Below are 23888 nucleotides of genomic sequence, written 5' to 3'. Positions count from 1 at the left end.
AAATATTGTACAAGCATTTTAGATGTTTTAGAAGAATTTTAGTGACTTAATATGCTCATCATATAATATGAAGTGAAAGAAGGATATAAAACTAAAGTATGATCTCAATTAATGTCAAACACACAAAGAAAAAAACAGGTGGTTAGATTATAGGTCTTTATGCTCTTTTTTGTTTTCCAAAATACTCTCTGATAAACATAAATTACTTTTCAATAAAAAAATCCTTTTAATTAACTTGTAATTGAGAAATATGGGTAGAGCTAGTGCACATCATTTTGACCAAAAAGTTTTCCCTGATACAGGTGATCTGAAGTTATATTGGGTTGGCCAAAAAGTTCATTTGGTTTTTCTGTACGATGGCTGTAGTAGCACTTAGTTGTCTTTAACTTCATTCGAAACAATTTTGTTAGATTGTATTGTGACAGCTATCATATCAGCGTGCATTTAAGAAAAAACTTAAAATTGGTGAATTTTTGTGTAGCCATTTTAATATTGAAGATGGAAGATAAAAAGCAACATTTTCGGCATATTATGCTTTATTATTTCAAGAAAGGTGAAAATGCAACTGAAACGCAAAAAAAGATTTGTGCAGTGTATGAAGAAGATGCTGTGACTGATCGAACGTGTCAAAAGCGGTTTGCGAAGTTTCATTCTGGAGATTTCTCGCTGGAGGATGCACCACCGTCAGGTAGACCATTTGAAGTTGATAACGATCAAATTGAGACATTCATTGAGAACAATCAACGTTATACCACATGGGAGATAGCCGACATACTCAAAATATCCACATCAAGCGTTGAAAATCATTTGCACCAGCTTGGTTATGTTCATCACTTTAATGTTTGGGTTCCACCTAAGGCGAAAAAAACCTTCGTGACCATATTTCCGCATGCAATTTTCTACTTAAACGTAATGAAAATATTCCGTTTTTAAAACAAATTGTGATGGGCGATGAAAAGTAGATACTGTACAATAGTGTGGAACGGAAGAGATCATGGGGCAAGCGAGATGAACCCCCACCAACCACACCAAAAGCCGGTCTTCATCCAAAGAAGGTGATGTTGTGTATATGGTGGTATTGAAAGCGAGTCCTCTCTTACGAGCTCCTTCTGGAAAACCAAACGATTAACTCCAACAAGTACTGCTCCAGATTAGACCAACTGAAAGCAACACTCGCCAGAAAGCATACAGAATTAGTCAACAGAAAATGCATAATCTTCCATCAGGATAACGCAAGACCGCATGTTTCTTTGATGACCAGGCAAAAACGGTTACAGCTTGGCTGGGAAGTTCTGATTCATCTGCCATATTCACCAGACATTGCGCCTTTGGATTTCCATTTACTTTGGTCTTTACAAAATCCTCTTAATGGAAAAAATTTCAGTTCCCTGGAAGACCGTAAAAGGCACCTGGAACAGTTCTTTGCTCAAAAAGATAAAAAGTTTTGGGAAGATGGAATTATGCAGTTGCCTGAAAAATGGCAGAAGGTAGTGAAACAAAACAGTGAATACGTTATTCAATAAAATTCTTGGTGAAAATGAAAAATATCTTTTATTTTTACTTAAAAACCGAAAGAACTTTTTGGCTAACCCAATAGGATTGTATTTTCAAGTTAGTTTTAACCTCAGTTGTTTTACACTTAGGATATGGTTTCCTGTATCTTGACATACATGATGTTGAGGTTCTCCTCTCCTCCTCAAAAATATCTTGAAAGAAGAGTCATATTTGTGTAGGTGGTACCAGTGTCCCAGTGCTACCATCACCTCTTTAGTGGCCAGTGGGTCAGTGAGTAGCCCTGTGACAGCTCTGTCTTTCAGAAAGAGTACATGCCTATTATTCATAAGGCTGGTCATTGGTATATAGAGCTTTTTTTGTGAGTTGAATATTTGTATCTTGGTAAGTGCTTTTTTGGTATGGAAAAGTGTAAGTGTGAATTTCTATCTCACTTTTGAAAAATTTTGTAAGAAAAAAATTAAAGATCAAAGTTTGAATTTTACTTTTTGTGATAGCAGTATTCAGGATGTATGAATATTAAAATGTCATGAAGAATTGTGTCTTTTACTCTTTTCTAATTATATACTTCCTAAATGAAATTGCAGTAGTTTCAGCTTGTACCGTTAAGCATGATGTCTAGGTTTTTTTTTAAATATGCATGGTAATTCTCATATATACAAAAGCATGCAAAAATTTAACCAAGTATTTGAGCATATTTAAATTAGGAAAATACCAGGCAAGATGTTTCATTTTGTAAACTGCTTCTGTCCAAAGCATTCTGTATATTATCAGAATGAAAAATGACAGCACTTTGTCATCTGTTCAAATTGATATTGCACTCTTTGCAATGACAGCTGAAAAGGCCCACAGGTGCCATATAAAGAGGTGACCATGTTGTCATATTTCATTTCGGCATCCCTCTGCAAAGCCATAATTACCTAATTAGGTTGTTAATTAGGAGATTAGCATTTCACTGTATTGATAGAGTGCTCTTTACTGGCGTGGGGCTAGATACAGATTTGTCTGCCCTAATTTATAATCTCTGCCTTTTTTGTGCTTATTTATTTGCTTAAGATACTGATGTGGGGCAATTCAGTTTACCTGAGAAACAGTTTGTTTACAAGCTAATGAAGCTTTGATCGCAGGATTAAAGTTGCTGAGTTAAAATATGAACAGAATAAAAAAGGTGGTCACATCCCCAAAATGATAATAAAAATTCTGAGCTGTTATAACTAGTGTTCTCATTAGCATAGGGAACAAGCACATGATAAGAATTGAAATTGTTGGTATTAAGAAAAAATCCAAAATACAAAAATGAAGTCTGAAATGTGATAGAGATTTATATATATCTAAACTAGGCGAGGGAAACTAGTTACCTTTAATAATAAATCTCTGTCACTTGTACTTGAGACATAAAATGTGTTAAGTATTTTTAATGTATTTCAGAAGCTGAAGCTTGGTTAATGATTTCAGAACAAATATATTCAGTCTTCAGTTTAGACTTCCTTAGATAGTCATCATGCATCAGGGTTTATTTCATTTGTACCTTCTGATCATTAGTTGGTGCTTGGAACATTCTCTTCCCACAGTCTTTGCAGTCCTGAGTGCTTATGGAATTTGAAGTATTTCACAGTAACCTTCACTTGGTGAGCTATTTGGAGTTAAGTGGTGTTTCTATCAAGTATGTGGACATTCTTTTTTGGGGGGGAGAAGTGGGCTGGCAAAAAAAAATTTCCGGTTATTTTTACTCCAGTGCAAGATTTGACAATAATGTTTGTAATTTGCATTATATATACCTTTACCACTCTTTCCAGTTAAGGAGATTTAAGTCCTAAAACTGAACAATGTTAGGAGTACCATTCCCCCTGGGGTAGTAGTTTACCTCCTTTTGATTATATTTAGTATTAGTGGTTAAAGTTGTAGAAAGTACATGTGTGCTTGAGCCCTTTTCCCCATGGTTGTTATGAAAAATTGGATTTGGCTGTATCTGTAATTTTCTTCAAAATTAAAAAAATATTTTATATGAAGAAAATATTACATGCAAAATGTTCTATTTAGTCAGTTAAGTTTTTTGCTTAACTGCAGTCATTCACTTATTCAGTCAGCATTAGCTGAATGTATATTGGGCATTAGACATATGTCTGGGAATCGAGCAATGAAAACTACAGGCACGGACCCAGTGCTCGTGGGATTTGCAGTCTAGTAATGGAAGTGCAGCGTAGTTTGAGGAGTAAAGCCTAGTGTGAGAAGTGTTAGAGTAATGAGAGTCAAGGTGAGTATGGAGGAGTACCTACCCTAGACTTGATAAGGTCAAACCTTCCAGGCAGGTGCTGTCTAAATTGGGAGCTGAAGGGTGAAGGAGAAAGTGATGTTTAAGCCAGGTGGAAGGAGAGAACGGTTTTAAAGGCTGGAAGAACACTAAAAGTTGAGAATGGCTAGAGTAGAAAGAACAAAGGGGATAAATGGAAGATGGGGCTGCAGAGGAAGCAAGTTCAGTTATATTAAAGAGTTTGGGACGTTATTGAAGGGTCTTAAGACAAGTTAGGAAGCAATTGCTATAGCCTAGGTGAGAGAAGATGGGATTGGATAATGGAGAGAAAGAGAATGAATGAAATCTAGAGAGAGAAGAGATGCATAGTATTGGTAATTAAATGGCGGTAGGCTTCACAGAAAGGAGTCAAGGATTCAAATTTGGACGTTCTATTTGTTTCCTAATTTTAAGTATGAGAATATGTGTTTAAGTACCTCATAGAGAAGAGGTCCATGAGTCTTATTTTCCAATATGACCCCCAAATATACAGTACTAGCAACTAGTTTTCCTTTTGGTGAATTGGGGAGAATACTAATATTTGAGTGTCACTGTTGGGCCCTACCTTGTGAGAGCAGCTTTGTGAGGTATGAGATGTCTTACTGAGATCCAGAAGAATTGTGACTTTGCCAGTTTTCTCAGCTACTGGGTGGTAGAATTGGGAGCACACACGAGCTTTCCAAAGCCTTTATGTTATCTGTCATGCCATGTTGTCTTCCTTGTTGTGTCCCCCTCCCTTTGTTTATTCCAAAGTGAAGAGGAGAATTACTCCCCAAGGACCAGTAGCTCAGTAGGTTGCTGATAGAGGCATTGTGTAAACTCTGTGACTTCCCAGGCCCAGCTCTGGGGTGGATTAAAGCAGTGTCTGGTGCTTTGGTAGGAGAAGCTGCTCAGTGTAGGAGTGCTTGCTTCAACAAAGTCACAAGTTCTGTTGTGTTTTCTGGCACTAGGCTTCAATCTCCCCCAATTAGAAATGTAGATCGGCTACCTCCCCACAAGGTCACTAATGTACAGAAAGTTCTCCTCCTTTCCCCAGGGGAAAAGTCTTGAAATCTCTGATTCTTGGGTGAGGAATTTGACATCTCTTTGATGTAATCAACTTGTATTACAAATTGTTTAAAAAAATTTTATGGTTACTGTCACCAGTACTGTTCAATTAAGTGATTTGTTGGTATCCTTGTGTCGGAATCACCTGAACTAGAAGAAATTCTAGGGTGCAGCATGGATTGTAGCCTCTCTGTGTTTCTACCCCACCCCCTTTTAAAATTGAGATATAACTCGTGTATCATAACATTTACCCTTTTAAAAGTGTACACTTTAATGGTTTATCACCCCCAAAGAAACCCCATACCCATTAGCACTCACTCCTCATTTCTCCCTCCGCTAGCCACTGGCAATCATTAATCTACTTCCTGTATCTATGGATTTGCCTATTCTGAACCTTTTATATCAATGGAGTCACACAATATGTGGCTTTTTGTGTCTGGCTTCTCAGCATAATGTTGTCAAGGTTCATCCATATTGTAGCATATATCAGTACTTCATTTCTTTTTTTCTAAATAAATTTATTTATATATTTATTTTTGGCTGCGTTGGGTCTTTGCTGCTGCATGCAGGCTTTCTCTAGTTGCTGTGAGTGGGGGCTACTCTTCGTTGTGGTACGCAGGCTTCTCATTGCGGTGGCTTCTCTTGCTGCGGAGCACGGGCTCTAGGCGCACGGGCTTCAGTAGTTGTGGCACGAGGGCTCAGTAGTTGTGGATCGCGGGCTCTAGAGCACAGTCTCAGTAGTTGTGGCGTACGGGCTTAGTTGCTCTGCGGCATGTGGGATCTTCCTGGACCAGGGCTCGAACCCATGTCCCCTGCATTGGCAGGCGGATTCTTAACCACTGTGCCACCAGGGAAGTCCAGTACTTTATTTCTTTTTATTGCTGAATAATATCCCATTGTATGGAAGTACCACATTTTGCCTATCTGTTCATCAGTTGATGGAGGTTTGGGTTGTTCCCACTCTGGCTATTATGAATAATACTCCTGCGGACATTCTTGTACAAGTTTTTGTGTGAGCATATGTTTTCAATTCTATTGGGTGTATTACCTTGGAGTGGATTACTGGGTAATAAGGTAACTCTGTTTAACAGTTGAGGAACTGACAAATTGTTTTCACAGGTGGCTGCACCATTTTACATTCCCTCCAGCAGTGTATAAGGTCTGCCGCCTTTCTGCTTTCACTTTCTTCAGGCTTTCTATTGCTCTGGTCTGGGCTGGAAGCAACCCTAGGCATTCCATGAGCCCTTTTGTCTTGATGAATGGGAAATTCTCCAATTTTATCTCTTCAACTACATTCACTCTACAAGCATATGTGTACCAGGCCTTATATTGGATGTTAGTGACAGGAAGCCAAATAAGGCTTCTAGTTCTTTCTTCTCAAGGACTCCACAATCCAGTAGTTGGAACTTCTTACTAGGACATGCAGGGAGAGGGAAAAGCCAGTGAAGAAAGTACAGTTGAACTTTGAACAACATGGGTTTGAACTGCACCAGTCCACTTACATGTGGATTTTTTTTTTCAATAAATACAGTACGACAGGATCTGTGATTGGTTGGATCTGTGGATGTGGAACCATGGATGCGGAGGAGGGAGGGCCAACTATGGGACTTGAGCATCCACAGATTTTAGTATCTGCGGTGGTCCTGGAAACAATCCCCCAGGTTTACTGAGGGACCACTGTAACTGCTTAGATATTTGTGAATTTCCACAGCACAGATCCTAACTTTAGAATCTAGGCAAAGGTTGAGTTGATTTTTGGAGATTTTGGGGGGTTTCTTTTCCTTGGCTCATCCTTTAACTACAGTCATCCTCCTGTATTTGCAGGGTATCGGTTCCAGGACCCAGAGGATACCAAAATTCACAGATGCTCAAGTCCCTCATGTAAAATGGCATAGTACAGTCGGCCTTCCATATCCTGGGTTCTGCATCTGTGCATTCACCCAACCAACCAAATTCAATCTGCAGTTGGTTGAATCTGCGGATGCCGAACCTGCATATACTGAGAGAGGACCGTTTTACTGTTCCTTGGGTTTTGTCACTAGGTTACTGCTCGTTTCCTTGCATATTTTCCCTGGGTAAGCTCATTCACATCCATGGCTTCATCTGTCATTTATATGTTAATGTCTTCCAAATTTGCTCAGATCTTTCTCCTAGGCTTCAGGTTTGCCTGTCCTTCATGTGTCAGTTATATGTTGTCCCAGATTTGCTCAGACCTTTCTCCTGGGCTGTTAGGTTTGTATCATGATGGATTTCTGTTTGGGTAATCCATAGACATATCAAGCTCATTGCGTCTGAAACATAGTTCCTCATTTCCCCTCTCCCTGTTAAGCTGTTCCTACTTTTCAGTTCAGTTTCATTTGTTGGTGCTGCCATACAAGCCGTAAACTTTCGCCTTCTCCTTAACCCTCCACATCCACTCAGTCACCAAGTTCTACCAATTTTATCTCCTAAATAGTTTTTAAAACTGTTTCTTAAGTTCATAGGCCTATCTTTCAGTGCCTTACTTTGGATTTCATCATCTCTTCCCTGAGCTATAGTTACAGCTTCATAACTAATCTTGTGTCTTGTCCATCAGATTAATTTTCTGTGCAACTGCCAGAGCAGTCTCTCTGAAATGCTAACCTAAACAGCAGCTTTGAACTCCTGGTAGTTTTAGTTGCTAACTACATGTTCTGCTATATGTTATTTTAGTGCCTTTTCTCTTTGAAAAAAGCTGGATGAATGAATCATCTTTGAAGATTCATTTTAGACCAGGGAATAATTGCAATAACAGTAATAGTAAACATTTGTATAGTGCTTACCATGGGCCTGGTGCTTTTATACACACATAACATATATGATTTCTTTCAGTCCTCACAATAATCCTATGAGATAGGCACCAAAATTGTTCCCATTTATTTATAGATGAGGAAGCGGAGGCACAGAAATTGTTACTTTCCCTAGGTCCCATGGTGAGTGAGTGGCTGAGTCCAGATTTGAACCTAGGCAGTCTGATGCTCTTAGTTTCTCCTGTGTCCCTTTTCCCAACCTTCCTGATTCCCTCCACTTCCCCCACTCCAAAGGTTAGTTATCTTCTCCCTGCTACTGCAGTAACCTATGCATGGCCTGATGTTAATCTGCAGTTCATAGGACAGATCGGGAGCACATTTTATTTTAAACATTATTGAACAAGGAGCCAGCATTATAGACTATTTAATTGCCTGCTCCCTCTTGCCCCTATCTTAAGGTGACTAAGTTGGAAGTGATCACTTCCATTACCTTGATCTTAGTCACCTCTGTGTAGCCTTGTCTGAGTATCCAGTTTCCTTTAGATAGCTTTCCTTTGTGTTTCCATAGTACATTGTTATATAGAATCCTCCAGCATTGCTCTCATCCTTTATTGTGGCCATTTTTGTACTTTTCTTCTTGCTTGACTGTAAGCCTTTTGCGGATAGGGACTATGACTTGTTACTTTATACTCCTAATTCCCAGCATGTAGTAGGTATTCACACTTGTTGAATTTCTTGAATGAACAGGTAAGTCCAACCCATATCTAGACTAGTGAGAGAAGAGGATTCAACGTGTGATGAAATGGACTTAACCTGGAAATTCGAGGCAGCATATAATAGCTGTTCCAAGCAGGGGTTGTGGAGCCAGGCTGCCTAGGTTTTATCTTGGCTCTACTTCTCACTAGTTATGGGGCCTTGGGCAAGTCTGTGCCTCAGTTTACTGATTTGTAAAACATAAATAGTAATAGAGTCCACCTCTAACAGTTTTGTAAGTGATGTAAGTGTAAATAAGCAGCCTTCTGGAATCAGAGAATTAATTATTCTACTTAAAGTGTATTTTGTGAAACATTCCCCCCCTAACTGTATAACATTACAGGCAGAATGAAGCCAGTCCTGCTGCTCTATCCTCATGTTTGATCCATCTGGTAATAGTTTTTTTTAAAAAGGTAATCTAGGAGATATAAAAAATACTTGGCAAAGTTAGTGCAGTTTTGTTAATAATAATAACAGTTACCATTTAGTGAGGTTATGAAAGTGCCATTCAAATGAAAGTAGAAAGCACCTTTCACAGTCACAGAAAAATAGTTTGGGGGTTATCTGTTTAGAATAAAATATCTGTTGAGATTATTTTATGCTGCCCTTCCTTCATTAGGAGTTGAATAAATGAGTTTGATAGTTGACAGCTTATTTTCCCTCCAAAAAAATGTAGCTAGAGCAGGAAGAGTCAAGAATATTGCATCTTGGATTTGAATAGTGCTTTTTTACTTTTTGTAAGTATCCCTATGAGGTGGATAAGTAGCACATAGATTATGAATATTTCACTGCTGAGGGAACAGAGGCAGAGGCACCTAACTCACTTGAAATCATCCCATAGCTAGTCCCTAGGCAGGCTACAGGCAGTAGCCTGGAATTCCAGATGTGTTTACTAACTTCAATGCTTGTAGTTCTAGGAACCAGTTTCCATACATAATAGCATTTTTTAGACAATAGTGCTCACTCAAATCAGTCAGTGTGGTTTACCTTTGAGAGGGTTTGCTGCCAAAATCTTGATGCTATTAAAATCTTTGTCAAAAAAGGAATTCCTCATACCTCTGTCCTTAGAGTGTGAACCACGGCACCATGATATAAGTAAAACATGCAGTGGAATTCTTCTGGCCTTTGAGGGAAAACAGTATGAAGCAAAAACACGCAAACCTTTTTACTTGAACCCTGGGTGAACACGCGATTACATCCTCCTCCTCCACCTCCTCCACCTCGCATGTGATTGGAATAGAATTTGAGAGCTGAAAAGGCCCTTCTTATAGTTCATCCTCCCCATTTAACAGATGCAAAAAATGGACTGATGTGTAAAACAGGTTTAAAGAGTTGTAAAGAGGTAACTTGTCCAATGCCATGTAATTAGGTCCCTGGTAATTAGGGAATTGGAAGTCAGGTTTCCTGAGTGGTGCTTGCAATAAACTGTGTTGCTTCCCTCAATTGATGATGTGGTTAACCTGAGAGCCAGGTAAGTGGAAGCATAACTATTGAATTCTTCTACTTGCTTAAGCAAACTTCAAATATTGAGGAGACAGTAAAAGGAAAATAAATCTTAGACTGTAGCAGGAGACTATCTACTGCACCAGCACCATGGATAAGGGCCCTTTTTTGTTTTTGAAAATCATGGCGCCACCCTTCGGGAACAGGAAAGATTTGTTTTGTCTGTTTATTGCACACTGAGCCCTTGCTGGATGCCAGCCACTTTCTACTAGAAACTGGCAGTACAGTGATGATTAAGACAGTGTGCTTAAGGAGTTGAGAGTTTAGAAGAGAAAACCAACATACAGACAGTCATTATTTTTTTTTAAGTGTGATTAGTTTGTTTATTCATTCATTCATTTATTCATTCCTTAACAAAGCAGCCAGAGAGATACTTTTATTTTTTATTATTTAAAAAAATATTTATTTATTTATTTATTTGGTTGCGCTGGGTCTTAGTTGCAGCAGGTGGGCCCCTTAGTTGCTGCTTGCGGGCTCCTTTAGTTGTGGCTCGAGGGCTCCTTACTTGCGGCATGCAAACTTAGTTGTGGCATGCATGTGGGATCTAGTACCTCGACCAGGGATTGAACCCAGGCCCCCCTGCATTGGGAGCTCAGAGTCTTAACCACTGCGCCACCGGGGAAGTCCCCAGAGAGATACTTTTTAAAATGTGAGTTAGATCATATTGCTGTTCACAGTCTTCCGGTGATTCTCCTTTCTACTTGTAATTAAAGCAAAGTGCTTAGAATTGCCTGTAAGGCTCTACTCACTTTTCCCCACTCTTCAGACCTCATCCTCTACTACTTGCTTCTTTGCTAGGCTCCTTGATACTTAGTGCCAGGCATACTCCCCCTGCTTGGCAACACGCTTCCCTCAGAAATCCATATGGCTTGTTCTTTCATATTCAAGGGTTAACTCTCAAATGTCACCTTCTCAGTGAAGCATCCCTTGACTATTTTATTTACAATTGCAGCTGTGGCTCCACCTACCTAGCATGCCTTAGCTCTCTTTTCTGTGCTACTTTTCTCCATAGCATTTCTAACTTATTGTATAATTTAATTCTCTATTTTGTTTGTCTCCTTCATTAGAATGTGAACTCCATGAGGGCAGGACTTTCTGCTTTGTTTTCTGCTGTACTCTGCATCTAGAATAGTGCCTGGCACACAGGAGGCATTCAACAAGTATTTGTTGAATGAATAAATTCAACAAACACTTAGCACCTATTACTAACAGGCAATGTGCTGGATTAATTATTTGGTAGAAGTAGTGATGAAGTGCAGTACAGTGGGACCACATGGGAGCAGCTAACCTGGTCTGTGGGATTCATCAGGGAGGTTTCCCAAGAGAATTGAACATTGAGCTGGATTTAGAAGAATGAGTAGGAGGAGGCCAGGTGACAGTCTTCAGATCAAGTTATAAGTTTGGAGGAATGTAACTTGTCTTTATTGTAGCAATTTGAGCTGTGGTTCTCCATAGGGTAGGAGAAAATTTCAGAAAACAGATGCTAGGAGTTGAACTTTGTTTAGCACCTTCGAAGATTTGAGCATAGATTTTAGTAGCAAAGTTGTATATGTATGTATTAATCTTGGTATTAATGAAACCATTCGGGGGTTGGAAATTACCACAGATTTAGTGGCTTCAAACAACACATCACTGCAAGGTTTCTCAACCTCCGCATTATTGCTATTGACATTTTGGGGGGTATAAGTCTTTGTTGTGGGTGCTGTCCTGTGCATTGTATGATGTTTAGCAGCATCCTTGGCATTAAAAAATTTGAAATTGGCAATTCCTTAAACACGATATTCATACAACTAACTGTATTAAAGGTAGAAATAAAGTGCTTTTAAAACAGTTTGCGGGGGCTTCCCTGATGGCGCAGTCGTTGAGAGTCTGCCTGCCGATGCAGGGGACATGGGTTCGTGCCCCAGTCCGTCAAGATCCCACATGCCACGGAGCGGCTAGGCCCGTGAGCCGTGGCCGCTGAGCCTGCGCGTCCGGAGCTTGTGCTCCACAACGGGAGAGGCCACAACAGTGAGAGGCCCGCGTACCGCAAAAAAAAACAAAACAAAACAAAGAAAAACAGTTTGCGGGGCTTCCCTGGTGGCACAGTGGTTAAGAATCCACCTGCCAAGGCAGGGGACACGGGTTCAAGCCCTGGTCCGGGAAGATCCCACATGTCACGGAGCAACTAAGCCCAAGCGCCACAGCTACTGAAGCCCGTGCGCCTAGAGCCCATGCTCCACAACAAGAGAAGCCACTGCAGTGAGAAGCCCGCGCAGCGCAATGAAGAGTAGCCCCCGCTCGCCGCAACTAGAGAAAGCCCGCGCACAGCAACAAAGACCCAACACAGCCAAAAATAAATAAATAAATAAATTTATATATTTTAAAAAAAACAGTTTGGACCCTGGGAATTGGAGAAGGTTCACAGAGGAAGAAATATTTGAGTTGGACTTAGAAGGTTTGTATTGGAGGATAAAGGTACATCTCACACAAAGGAAGTCTCATTACCAAAGGCTAGATTGTGTTCAGAATACTCCTGGGAGTTGCCTTCTGGGGAGAAGGGGCAGATGAATGAAACTGGGTTGTAAAGAGTCCTAAATATATGTGAAGGTGAAGGGGCTTAGGCTGTTTTCCTGCACTATTTTCGTTTCTGTTGTTGTCTAACAAATTACCACAAACTTAGTGGCTTAAAACAACACAAATTTATTATCTCTCAGTGGGTCAGGAGTCATGGCTTCAGCTAGGTTTTCTTTTTTTTTTCTTTTTCTTTTTTCTTTTTCTCTTTCTTTTTTCTTTGGCTGTGCCACGCAGCTTGTGGGATTTTAGTTCCCTGACAAGGGATTGAAGCCAGGCTCCCAGCAGTGGAAGCGTGGAGTCCTAACCTCTGGACAGCCAGTGAATTCCCTCAGCTGGGTTTTCTGCTAAGGGTCTCAAAGGGATGAAATTAAGGTGTCAGTGGACTCCAGCCTAAGGTCCCCATTTCCTTGTTACCTGTTGGCTGCGACCACTCTCATCTCCTAGAGGCTGCTCTCAGATTCTTGCCTTATAATTCCATAACATGGCTGTTTGCTTTTTCAATACCGGCAGGAAAATCTCTGGCTTAAAATCTCTCCCCCGGGTTGCTTAGGATGAAGTCTTATGTAACAAAGTCATCAAGGGAATGACTCTTCCATCACTTTTGCTATGCTCTTGGCTAGAAGCAAGTCAGGTTCTACCCACACTCGAGGGAATAACACAGAGGCATGGATATCAAGAGAAGAATTTCTGGAGCCATATTAAAATGTTGACTGCCATATGTACTTTTAGCTCCATGAAGGCAGTAGCCAGGTCTTTTCAAATTTTTTTGCTCAGCATTGTGTCTCTGGTGCCTGGCACATAGTCAGTGCTTTATAAATATTTGTCGAGTGAAATCAATGAATGGTAGCGGTTGAGTGTTACTTATGGTTTCAGCTCTTACACTGGTAATTTCACATGGAGAAGCAGTCTAGTTTCTTTGGCATTATTCATTTCTTTAGGTAAAAGTATAAACATTTTTACCTGGAATCTTAAAGTAAAACCTAAAATTATTTGTTTATCATAACAAGTGTCAATCAAATCTGTTATCTCAGAGAGACAACACCCATTGGAAAAATAATTTAGGGCTACATTGCACCAAACTGGCAGATTTCTTGTAACAGCCAGAAATGATGGCAGCTTTGGAGTTGTGGAGGTGGTGAGTAGTTAGGTTGTCTGAAGTTTCACAGCTATTGCTAATAACAATAATTTCAAATAATAAACAAGTATTTCAAAACGCTGGAAATACTGATTGTTTTGTAATAACTGCTTTATAATATTGACTTTAGTCTAAGTTGTGCTTAGAACTTTATATATAGTTTGGTGTTATTATTAATTATGGTGGTTCTCCATACTTGTCATAGGAAACATTTTGAGCAATATTTAGATCTTGAGTTATCCGTTGATAAAGGACCATTTTACCTTCAGAAAATCAGGTATTTCTGACACCAAAGTCTGTGTTTTTCCAGTGGACCTTGCTGTTCAAAATGGGGTTGTGAGAATCTCAGTATGTGCCAGTTGGTCCTGGAAGCCACAAAGTAAGCAAGGCACATCTTCCTGGACTATCAGTTTTAGTGACTATATTCAAAGGTAAAATATTTTTTTCTATTAAAACAAATACAGGTTCAGTATGTTATAGGATAGAATGCAAAATATGAATGAATTCTAAAAATAAATTTCTTACAGCATGTTGCTTTACGTGGCTCCCCCTAGGTTCTCTCTTACCTTGATTTATGGTTACTCTCCTCTGCCCTTCAGGTGTGTCCGTGGACAAGTTTGAGAGGCACTGTACTGTACCAGTCTCCCTTTAACTGGATCTTGGCAGATGGTAAGATTCAGAGACATTTCAGGTGGAGGTTAGTGGTACAAGGAAAGAAAAATCAAGGGCCAGGGTCCCTTTCCCTCTGTCCACAGGAGATATTTGAGGAGACCTGGTCTCCTGGTAGATTGGTGAGGGTCTGGCTGGTCCCAGATGGCCTCAGTCACTCACGGTGGGGGGTGGCATCACAGTAGCTGGAATGATCGATGGCTGAGCCTCTCTGCATTTGGTCTTTTATCCCAAGCTTCTTCCCATGATTCAAATATGGTCCAAAGAAGGCTGTAGCAGAAGCTGCAAAGTCTCTTGAGACCGAGATTCAGCAGTCCCACATTACTTCAACTACATTCTGTTGGTCACAGCAAATTACAAGTGAGCCCAGTGATGGGAGGAGCTGCAAAGACTCAAAAATCTACCAAGTGACCTTGGGCAAGTTACTTAACGCCTCTAAGCCTTAATTTTTTTAATAATCTATAAAATGGGGGTAATAGTAATACCTACTTTCTGGGGTGGTAGTAAGGATGAAATATGTTGTTACATGAAAAGTACAGCTGATAGTAAGAAGCTCAGTAATTGTCATCTGTTACTGTTCTCCTTGTGTTTTTGCCTAATGAAAGCCTGCCCATCCTTAAATGCCACCTTCTTCCTTCCTACAGCCTTCTGTAACTTTTTTGTCTCTTGGAAAATACATTGTCTTAGTGTCTTATTTGATGGGTAGTATATTGCCTTATATTACTGTTATGTATGTACATGACATAGCTCATCTGCTGAAGCCTGTAAGCCTCTGGAGGATGCAGGCCAGTGTTCATGTACCTTTTTGTAGGAGTCCCTGTGCCTAGTTCTCAATGATGTTTAGTGAATGAATTCCATATTATTCGAAAGAAGATACAAGCATTTGTTTTCTGTTGTTGTAATTTGGTCTAGTAAGTACTTTTAGTCAAAGTAAAGAAATAAAAATGTGAAGGGAAAAATTAAGTTCTCCAGGTATAAGGTCTCACTATTTACTGTTTAATTAAATTAGGCATATTCACATGGAGAAGATTTTAATTCCCTGAGGGGGAAAAATGGCTCAATTTTACTCTTCTAAAAAAATAAATGAATATTTAATTTAGAGTTAAATTGGAGAGAGTTAGAAAAAGAGGTTTAAAATCAATAAAGTGCATTTTATTTTAATGGTCATTTCACTTATTTTCTAACTCCAGGGGTTATGAATTCTGAACTTTAATTAGATCAAAGAACTTTGAAATCTTAGTAAAAAACAGGGTCTGTTGGTTTTTATAAATGTACATAATAAAAAGGCTTTGTTTTTCTAACTTGTGATCATTTCTTGTTGTGCAAAATAAATGTGAGTGCTTCTATAACATTCTTAAGGAATCTTGTGTAGGAATCAGGTTCAACTTGCCTAATGCTAATAGCATGAAGTCGGGGTACAGTGTGGAAAGGTAAAAAAAAAAAAAAAATCTTGCATCTGCTGTTACATGTTGTTAACTCCCTCAGCAGACTTTAAATCATTTCAAGTACAATGATAGTGTGGGAGGTAAATTAACTAACCATTAACAATCTTATAAATACACAATTAACATGCCAACATTTATATGACACATTGATGGGGCAGCAGTAATTTTTGATTGGGAGTTTGCAGACCTTTGAGAAGCCCCAGGCTGTTGCTTATTCAGACAGGTTTTCACAGATTGCAGGTGAGGGCAGCTTGAAGTCTGTCTGGCAGAGGGAAGTGAGTGTGTAGTGTTTTGAAAGTCCAGGAAAAACCACTGGCTGGACTTGAGCATTTGAAGTCACGTTACTATCTCAGGTCCTTAGGGAGTGAAGAAGTATAAGGAGGGCGCATTTGCTTCTGGTGGGGTTATTTAAAGAGACAATATTTTAGGTATGGACTTTGTAGCTGAAGTTGCATGAATTTCTAGGGATTTTCAGAAAGATACTTAGACCTAACTGGGGATTTAAAGTAAACCCTTCTCTGTGGTTTCAGGTCAACAAGTAGATGATCTCTGGAGTTCATTTCATGTGTAAAATTTTATGATTTTTAGTTTTGAACAATTATTAAGTGTGCTGCTTCTTTCTTGCTGTTGTACAAATCACTGTTACATTAGTGGAGGGAAGGCTAAGGGTCTAGTCTACTGCATAACACATTTACTGTCTTACATCTTTCACAAGGACCCACAAATTTCTCTCAGGCCCTGGAACTCAACAACAGGATTTAAAAAAATCATGTTTATTATAGCTGTTGTAGTTTTTGTTCCTCTTTGTTTTGAGAGGCTATAGAGTGGTTAAGATCCCAAGCTCTTGGGTTTATTGGTTCTATTTACTTGGTTCTATTTACTTATTAGCACTCTGGGTTTGGGCAGGTTTCTTACTTTGCCTCAGTTTTTTCATCTATAAAATGGGGGTAAAAATAGTTACCATCTTATGGGGTTATTTTGAGAATTATATGAATTAATCCATGTAAAAAGGGAACAACAAGTCTAGCTTTTATAATAAGTTAAGGTTAGTTATTATCATTGCTTTTTGCTTCTGGGATTCTCCATTCTACCTGCAGAAAATGTACATGGCATGCACTGGCTTATGGATTCATATTAAGTTACTTCCCCTTTGCCCATCTACTTTTTTACTGTCTTGTACCTTATGCTTTTGTTTTTGTTTTTTTTTATAATACATTGCAAATAAAGTTTGGAGGGTGTATGTGTATAAAGTTATTATTAAGAATATACTTATATTAAGACTTGATACCCATTTAAGCCTACTAAAAATTTACTCCCCTGTTAGGACGTGCTTCAAGTTACCACAGGTAGGTTACATGATCATTAGTGAACACAAATCAAATGGTTATGTGAAGTGGTAATAGCATCCAAGTTGCACCTGGAACCACACTTAGCATACAGTAGGAACTTAATAAATATTTGTTGAATGAATGAATGAATGAAGTATGAAAGGAGACCATCCGGTACATTAAAAATGGCCATGTCATTTTGGGACATCTCTTACTATCCTCCCACTCACTCTCTGTGGTTGTCCCTTTTGCTTCCTTTTTTTTTTCTGGCTGTGTTGGGTCTTTGTTGCTGCGCTGCGCGCGAGCTTTCTCTAGTTGCAGCGAGCGGGGGCTTCTCATTGCGGTGGCTTCTTCTGTTGTGGAGCATAGGCTCTAGGCGTGCGGGCTTCAGTAGTTGTGGCGCATGGGCTTAGTTGCTCTGTGGCATGTGGGATCTTCCCGCACCAGGGCTCGAACCTGTGTCCCCTGCATTGGCAGGCAGATTCTTAGCCACTGGACTACCAGGGAAATCCCTGCTTCCATTTTTAGTAAAACAAATCTTTATGCTTTGAGGAACCTGGAGTTAGAAAGTGGGAAAATCTGAAAAGTAGGACATCTACTAACAATCTAATTATTGTTTATCTGATAGCTTAATGGTATATATTAAAAAGCACTGACTATCTCGGAGAGTCAAGAATTGGTGACGTTCAGGGAAGGCATTCAAGGCCATTTGTAAAAGTGAAGAGCAGCATCTCTAAACCATGTCTGTGAAACTGTTATACATTGATATGTTTTAGTGTTTCTAGAGGAAAAAATGTTTAGGGATCAAATAAGCTTGGAATTTGGAATATATTACGTTACTAGATTACCCCCTCTTGGAGATTCACAATATATAATACATTAGTAGTTTAAAAACTTTGAGAAGTGCTGTAATTAAACAGCAAGAAAAAAGCCTATTTAAATTTGTTTAATCTGGCATTTAACAGACATTAAAAAATTGTGGTAAAGTATGTACAACGTAAAATTTACCATTTTAACCATTTTTTTTTTTTTTTTTTTTTTTTTTGCGGTACGCGGGCCTCTCACCGCTGTGGCCTCTCCCGTTGCGGAGCACAGGCTCCGGACGCGCAGGCTCAGCGGCCATGGCTCACGGGCTTAGCCGCTCCGCGGCATGTGGGATCTTCCCGGACCGGGGCATGAACGTGCGTCCCCTGCATCGGCAGGCGGACTCTCAACCACTGCGGCACCAGGGAAGCCCCCTAACCATTTTTAAGTATACAATTCAGTGGTATTAAGCACATTCACATTGATGTGCCATTAATACCATTCATCTCTAGAACTTTTCCATCTTCCCAAACTGACACATACCTATTAAACACTTACTTCCCAATTCTCCCCTCCCCCCAGCCCCTGGCAAAGACTATTCTACTTTTGTCTCTATGAATCTGACTACTCTAGGTACCTCATATAAGTGGAGTCATGAAGCATTTGTCCTTTTCTGACTAGCTTATTTCATTTAGCGTAATGTCCTTACGGTTCATCCATGTTGTAGCATGTCTTAGAATTTTCTTACTTTTTAAGGCTCAATAACTTTCCATTGTTACGTGTTTACCACATTTTGTTTATCCATTCTTTACCAAGTATTTTTAATTACTGTGTAGTACTCCGTTGTATGTATGTGTCCTGGCATATGTAATGTTGATGGATGTTTAGGTTACTTTCAGATCTTCAGTATTACAATCCTGAGATAAATATTTTTGCAGTTATTTCCTTTGAGCAGATCCTAGAAGTGGGGTTGTCCAAAGGGTATTCATGTTTTACACTTTGATATATACTACCAAATTACCCTCTAAAAAGTCCCAATTTTCATTCCCTCTTATAGTGCACAAGAGTGCCCATTTCTCTGAACCCCTGCCAGCATTTGGTTTTAAAGATCTTTGACCTTTGCACAACTGATCAGAGAAAATAACTTGCTTTTTTGTCTGTGTTTGGAATATCTTTGTTTTAGAAATCATATCTACCTTCAAATGATAATTTGCTGCTGTCCAAGTGATTTAAAATGTATTCTTTTGGTTGTGAAAAGTAGTTTTGGCATAAGTTGATAGTGACAATTTTGAAGGGTGACAATTTTGAAGGGCACATTGTAGAGAAGCTCTTGTGCCTTTATTAATTTTTTTAAAAAGCAATTCTTTCTTTATAATCACACTTACACACGACATGCTCATATATGACTTATCTCTGAAACAAAATTGTGTAGTCCTTGGAAGTCAGACAGCAACATTTATTGAATTCCAGCTGTGTGTAAGATTCTTTGTTGCCAGAAAGGATATGGTATTATGGCCCCTGTCCTTGTGGAACTTCCAGTCTGAATCCTCAAGTACATCATAGGAGGTGGAAAACATGTTTCCCAGGGCAGCCCTGTGGGAGCCCTGTCAGAACTGGAAGTGAATAAATATTTGTTGAGTGATTCCTACAGATTCCTCACTGTATGAAGTCATAGTGTACTAATAGAGAAGGTATCTGCTCATGTTAGGGCGTTTTGGGGGCTTCTGTTCTGTTAGGATAGTTAGGGAGTTGGTATGTGCCTTCAGAAGTGTTTGCCCATAAATTTTCTTCATAAGAGGTGATGGAACAGGTTCATTTTCCTGAAAAAGATTCTGTTGAAGGTACCCCAGTGTAGTTTTGCCGCTTTGTCCTTTGACTTTTTGGTGCCAGAACACCCATTAAATATGTGGCTTCTCACTGAAAGCCCTTGTTTTTGCAGGGGAGAACTAATCAATATGAAGTTGAAAACACCTGCCCCTATGCTGGTGCCTAGTTGCCTCACTTTCATCGGGAAGATGCTTGTCGTGATTGCTACAAAGATGTTTGTAGATCTGTTGATCTGTGTTTCCATGGTTCTGTTACAAAACAAATACTGTCATAACTAAATCTATGGTTGTATACGTCTTTGTGGTTATATAAGAACTTATTTTTACAAGTGAAACTTAAATGCTTCCCTTTATTTCTGTAATTTTTTTCTGATTAATACACTTAAAGTGGTGGGCTGACATTATTGTTTCTGCGACTAAATGTCTCAGATATTTGACACTTAGAAGAATCCCATGATATTAGGAAATATACTAAGTCTATATTAGGGTATAAACTTTTTGACTCAGGCATACCTTACTCACCTTTGCATTTCCTGTTAGCTTCAGTGTAAAGTAAGTACTTAGTGAATATTTAAGGGAAAAAATGAAAATTAATGTAATTCACTTGATCAGAGATGCTCCTTAGTCAAACTTACTCTTAATCTCAGTATCTTTAAGATCCACCAGGTGAGGTTAATAGAAGGATATGTTGCCAGACAAAAAATTTAAAAACTTCAGTTAGTTATAATGATTTTTAAACTAGATTTCCCCCTATGTTCCATTTCTAGAAGAAACAAATGACAAGAAAATCTGGTGTTCTAGGTCTTTCTAAAAATAAATATCTTCTAGGACTGTTCCTAGGAACATATTCAGTCTACCGTTCACATTCCTTGCACTTCATAATGGTTTTAGAGGAGCAGGGAGGTGACCCAGATGACCTGCAGAGTCCTGTGTTACAAAGGAAACATGCACTTATTTTACCTGCTGTGAACTTAACGATAGAAGGATAAATTGTTGATATATTTTAGGATTATTTTAAACAAGAATTGAAAACTGAAGTTGGTAATGATATTTTTACCATCAGCATCATCATTATTACTAATAACAGCTAATTTTAAATTATGTACCAGCTGTTCTTTTGAGCATTTTACCTACCTAATATTCTATATATCCTTTCTTCCCTGCAATCCCCATTTCACAAATGAAGAAAGAAAACAGGCTCACTGAGGTTAAAGTTATTTTGACCAAGATCACATAGCTAGCAAGTGATAGGGCCAGGATTTGAACCCAGTTCTGCCTATAGGCCCTTAGGTTCCTAACTACTGTTCTGTAATATTTTCTTTGTTGAGTATTCCCATTTAACTGAGGAGGTACCATTTTGTTCCCAGAATAAACATTGTTACAGTTTTAACAGGATTCAGGAAGCAGTTCTTATAATTAGGTTTCTAAAATAAGAAATTAATCTGGTAGCTGACAAGTTTGATTAATAAGTTTTATTTTAAAAGCACAATACTATCTTAAATCAGAAGGAAGAAAAATGTATTTATTGAACAAAATTACTTTGGTGGTCCGTTTTTGTAAAATTCCTGGTAACTCAGGAAGCATTGTCTGTGACCTTTTAGACATTTCACAACCATATGGCAGGAGGGGGAAATGTAAACTGAAATACAGTTTCATGCTTTAGCACATCGTTTGAGGAAAATACAGCTTGTTCCCCCATGACCTTATAAAGTAATGAGAAGACTGCATGGGAATGAAGGGAGAAAGAAAGGAAAATTTATTGCTTTAACAGTGGTTATATACTTTGAATGGCCTAAGGAGTTACTGTTACTTGTTTTGTAAAAGAGTAAGCCATCTTCTCTGATACCATGGAGATCTCATTGACTAGAGTGGTAGCCCCTAGAGCTTATAAGGATTTCCTTTCAGCTTGGACTTAATCCTTTTAAGCTCCTAGCTACAGGGACAAATGTTGATTTTCAAGGTAGCATTTTACCACATTGAATTTGTTTGAAAAATGATTCAGTCATTTTCTGCCTTATTCTTAAATGTTGCTGTGTACATCGTGTTTCTAGGTAGGTGAGCCCGTGAAACAATATGAAGAGAAGAAAATAGCCTTTTAAGGAAATTGGCCCACAGAAAGGATGGCCTTCTTGGACAATCCAACTATCATTCTAGCTCATATTCGACAGTCACATGTGACCAGTGATGACACAGGAATGTGTGAGATGGTTCTCATTGATCATGATGTTGACCTAGAGAAGATTCATCCTCCTTCAATGCCTGGAGACAGTGGGTCAGAAATTCAGGGAAGCAATGGTGAGACTCAGGGCTATGTATATGCCCAGTCAGTCGATATTACCTCAAGTTGGGACTTTGGTATTAGAAGACGCTCAAATACAGGTAAACATTGCCTTTTAGTCATGTCTTCTGAGCTTAAAATCAGTAAACAATCTTATAGAATAATGCATAATGTTGGCATGGGTTTAATGGGGAAAGTTACTGTGCATTAACAGGAATGTGCATGTATTACACTAACAGTGAGTCTAAGCAATCTCTCCATCTCTGCGACTGTGAATGGAGAGAGTCTCTGGAGTGATGCTGTTAGAAGGAGGTAGACAGAAGAGGGATAAGGAAGCAGACAGAGGAAGAATAGGTGAAAAAGTTGGCTATGAGAGGAGCGTTCTGTTTCTAAGAAGTGACTGTGTAGAGAGGGAAGTGGACTGTTTCGTGTATCTTCACAGAGCAACATTATTCCCAGTAGACAGACTACCTGGAGGCAGATTTCAGGTTGACATGATAAAGAAACTTTAATACAGAGAGCTGACCAGCCAAGGGTGCTGCTGCCCGAGACAGTTCTTGCCCTGGAGGAATTGTAGCGGGGTATGGGGTTCAGAGGGAGGCTACTGAATATTTGTTAGGCGTGCTTTTAGTAGGAATTCCTACACTGGGTGTGAGATTAGAAAAGGTGCCCTGTTTTTGATACATTACCATTATTTAGTTGATCTCTACCCTTTGATAATTGTGGCTTGAAAATGCTCAACTTTAGCATATATCTATTTAGTCGTTAGCTTTGAAACACTTATCATTCCCCTTTTCCAGCTTAAGTTTTTTGGGAGCATTTCAAGGGCAATGTGATAAACCAAGTCCTTTACTTAGATAAATTATTTAGACTTTATAATCTAGTTCAAATATGACAGGGTATTCTACAAAATAATTTTTTTTTTTAGATAATCAAAAAAAATAATCTCCTAATCAGTAGCAATAACCTGCTAACTCCCAGGAAAAGTAACGGCAGGATATATAGTAGAACATTGAAAATATTTATATGTTTATTTTCACAGTCCAAATGTAAAATGTATGTAAAGGAGTACTGCAGGTAGAGCAGGATACAATTCACAGTGCAAAGCATGTTAAGGTTTTGGTTCAGAATTCAGCATTCTGTGACATCTACAAAGAATAATTTGCTCTTGTGATGAAAATAATTAATAGCATTTCCCAGTATCTAAAGGAACTTTTATCAAAATAGGATTTGAGTGAAGGTTTGAATATAATTTAGAACCATTGATTCTAGGTTCTCTAGTTGAAACTGACTTCCTTGCAAGTTATTGAGATGATATCTTTTATGACAGGTTGAATGGATTTCAGTAGGAGAATGCTGCTAAATTGAGAGCTTTATGATTATATTACTTTGCTGTACCCTTCACATTTATTAATTGCAATTGAATGTATTTTTCTTCCGTGGAATTTGGTTAGATATAGTGACATTGTCAGAATGCTTTTGCCAGCATAGTTTAATTTTCTGGCAAGATTAGTTTCAGTGTTTCCCTACCACAAGGCTAAGGCAGGAATGTAAGATTTCCTATCTTGGAAATGGTTGCAAGAAAACTTTATTTTATTTATTTATTTTATTAGCGTTGTGCCAGGATAGGAAGTTGAAGATTAGCAAGAGGAAACTAATTTGAAGAGGTGACATCAGTTGTGACTTTCTTTTCCATTGTAGTCTCCGTTTGCAGCAGTTGTTAATGTATGCTGGACAGTATTTCTTTAAAAGATCAGTTCACTGACTTTTGAAGGTTGATCAGCCAGTGGTAATATAATCACAAATGCACAATTTTAGATGATGCTTTTGTTATTGTTGTTGGAATTTCTTAAGCTAGTACTTGGATGCTAATAATTAATTAGGATTGTGAGGTATCCTAGCGACCAGGGAATTTACTTTTTAATCCTTTCAGCATATCTTAAAATTTTGTATAAGAAAAATTGTTCTTTTTAA

The 23888-nt window shown here is 38.8% G+C and overlaps 1 protein-coding gene across 9 annotated transcripts in view; it reads left to right on the top strand.

The window, feature by feature from the left end:
* Positions 1-23888, top strand: part of MAPKAP1 (MAPK associated protein 1) — a 229755-nt gene that overhangs the window by 5016 nt on the left and 200851 nt on the right. For 6 of the 9 annotated variants that reach the window (XM_033858596.2, XM_019949241.3, XM_019949237.3 and 3 more), the window contains exons 2-3: positions 14164-14233; positions 21688-22015. The exons of 1 other annotated variant lie outside the window; for it this stretch is intronic. In XM_033858596.2, the coding sequence (XP_033714487.1) occupies positions 21757-22015 (259 nt within the window). In that variant the 5' untranslated portion in view covers positions 14164-14233; positions 21688-21756. Of the gene's footprint in view, positions 1-14163; positions 14234-14520; positions 14651-21687; positions 22016-23888 lie in introns of those variants that run through there. 2 more of the 9 variants (XM_073806602.1, XM_019949238.3) reach the window with 2 other exon arrangements.

This window comes from Tursiops truncatus, chromosome 6 (genome assembly GCF_011762595.2).
Source record: "Tursiops truncatus isolate mTurTru1 chromosome 6, mTurTru1.mat.Y, whole genome shotgun sequence".
Taxonomy (NCBI): Eukaryota; Metazoa; Chordata; class Mammalia; order Artiodactyla; family Delphinidae; genus Tursiops; species Tursiops truncatus.
Note: the sequence above shows the minus strand (reverse complement) of the source record. Positions and strands in the feature narration are given on the sequence as shown.